The sequence below is a fragment of the Octopus bimaculoides genome, chromosome 29, assembly GCF_001194135.2.
Source record: "Octopus bimaculoides isolate UCB-OBI-ISO-001 chromosome 29, ASM119413v2, whole genome shotgun sequence".
In the NCBI taxonomy this organism is placed as follows: domain Eukaryota; kingdom Metazoa; phylum Mollusca; class Cephalopoda; order Octopoda; family Octopodidae; genus Octopus; species Octopus bimaculoides.
The window spans coordinates 3,253,299-3,255,898 of NC_069009.1; the positions used below are offsets into that span (position 1 = coordinate 3,253,299).

Here is a 2,600-nt window from a genome sequence, read left to right on the forward strand (position 1 = left end):
ATTGTTGCCAGTACCGCCTGACTGGCCTTCGTGCTGGTGGCACGTAAAAGCACCCACTACACTCTCTGAGTGGTTGGCGTTAGGAAGGGCGTCCAGCTGTAGAAACTCTGCCAAATCAGATTGGAGTCTGGTGCAGCCATCTGGTTCACCAGTCCTCAGTCAAATCGTCCAACCCATGCTAGCATGGAAGGCAGACATTAAACGACGATGGTGATGATGATGATTTGAAATGAAATCATTCAAGAATGAAGTGGAGTGGATGATGTGATTGTAGAATACTGAAAGCACCGGTTCCCCTGAGAGGGATATGTTGCAAGGTTCACAGACAACTGGTGGATCCATGCAGTTGCCAAGTGGTATCCAAGAGATTTGAAAAGGTCATTTGCAAGGCCTCCACGATGACGGGAAGATAATTTGGTCAAACAGTTTGGGTCGAGTGTGGAAAAGAATGGTGCAATCAAGACAGAATTTGAAGCACATTGTGAACAGCGGTGTATAACAGCATTTGATGGTCTGATCGATACTGTGATATATAAATAACTTTTTACTGTCCTGGTTTTTATTTCCCTTCAGTGCAGATCTATATTCATACATATTGATGTGGTCGAGATGTTGTTTCAGCTGTCTCAGTGCTTTGTCTGTTATCAGAGGCCAAGTCACTTCCCAAAGGCCCTTTATGCCATGGCAAGAGACCTGGTGAAACAAGGTGGAATCTGAACTCAGTATATACAGGGCCAAATTAAGACCCATTGAGGCCCTAAGCATGCAAATCAATTTGAACCCAGAACATAGCGATGGGTGAAATACCTATTTCTTTACTGCCCACAAGGGGCTAAACATAGACAGGACAAACAAGGACAGACAAAGGGATTAAGTCAATTATATCGACCCCAGTGCGTAACTGGTACTTAATTTATCTACCCCAAAGGATGAAAGGCAAAGTCGACCTCGGCGGAATTGAACTCAGAACATAACGGCAGACGAAATACCGCTAAGCATTTCGCCCAGCGTGCTAACGTTTCTGCCAGCTCACCACCTTATAGCGACGGGTGAAATACCATTAAGCATTTCGCTTGGTGCACTAACGATTCAACCAGAATATCGTTTGTTGGTTCGTGTATGGTTCGTGGAGAGTCTGTTGGATCGTTATGGTGTTGTTATCCTGCTTCGTTATATGCTTATTGTTAATACAGAGTTAAAGTGTGAAGAAGTGTCATCATAAATAGTGGTGATACGACAATAATCTGCAACGAGTAACTACTTTACGGGAATTCTGCTGGAATCCAGGAGAGAGTCTTGAAATTTGAGGAGACATGTTAACACCAAACATCAAGATAAAATATCTGCTAACTAAATTAACATGGCATGTACAAGAGTAATAATAATAACAAAAACAACAACAACAACAACAACAACAATAATAATAATAATAATAATAATAATAATAATAATAATAATAATAACCTTTTCTACTAGAAGCACAAAGGCTGAAATTTGGGGAAGTGGGTAGCCAATTACATCGACTCCGGTACTCAACAGGTATTTATTTTATCGACCCAGAAAGGATAAAAGGCAAAGTCGACCTCGGCAGAATTTGAACTCGGAATGTAAAGACAGATGAAATGCCGCTAAGCATTTCAGCCAGCGTGCTAATGATTCTGCCAGCTCAACACCTTAACAATAATAATAATAACAACAACAGCAATACATGAATAATATCGATAATAATAATAGTAACGGATGTCTGTGTGTTCTTACTGTAAAACCTATGCCAACTGTAGCTGCAAAGGAACCAGCCTGGAATTTTCCTTGGTCGAACTGGACAAGCAGGGACGTCTTGCCAACACCGCTGTCTCCGACCAGGATTGTCTGTAATGAAAACAGCAACAACAATTAATACAACAATTACAACAGTTAGTATATATATATATATATATATATCTGGTGAGAGAAAAAATATTATTCATTTAAAGGACACAATACATGTATTTAAGTGCTACTAATAGTTTCATATGCTGAGAAACATCACCAACATATTCATCAGGCACAAACCACATATCACAATGAACTAAAAAGATTTGAATAAAAGAAGAATCATGAAAAAGCTGAGATATATAGATATATACAGCATGATCGTTGCCAGAGCAGCTGTCTGGCTTCCGTACCAGTGGCATGCTGAGGTCGACTTTGCTTTTATCCTGGCACGTGAAAAGACATTTGAGCGAGCTCGTTGCCAGTGCTGCTGGACTGGCTCCTGTGCAGGTGGCACGTAAAGTACACCATATTGAGCATGGCCGTTGCCAGTACCACCTGACTGGCCCTCGTGTCGGTGGCACATAAAAGCATCCACTACACTCTCAGAGTGGTTGGCGTTAGGAAGGGCATCCAGCTTTAGAAACTCTGCCAAATCAGATTGGAGCCTGGTGCAGCCATCTGGTTTCACCAGTCCTCAGTCAAATCGTCCAACCCATGCCAGCATGGAAAGCGGACGTTAAATGACGATGATGATGATTATATATATATATATAAATGTATGAATAGATAGACGGGGGAGAGAGATTGAGGTAGATAAGGAGATGCCCAGATTAACACAGCTGTTG

General features: G+C 41.5%; 1 protein-coding gene across 1 annotated transcript in view; it reads right to left on the reverse strand.

Moving 5' to 3' along the window:
* The window catches only part of LOC106871542 (ras-related protein Rab-37-like), a 51,747-nt gene that overhangs the window by 34,211 nt on the left and 14,936 nt on the right, over positions 1-2,600 (reverse strand). Inside the window, 1 exon segment of the mRNA XM_014918044.2 lies at positions 1,759-1,869. Within this exon segment, the coding sequence (XP_014773530.2) occupies positions 1,759-1,869 (111 nt within the window).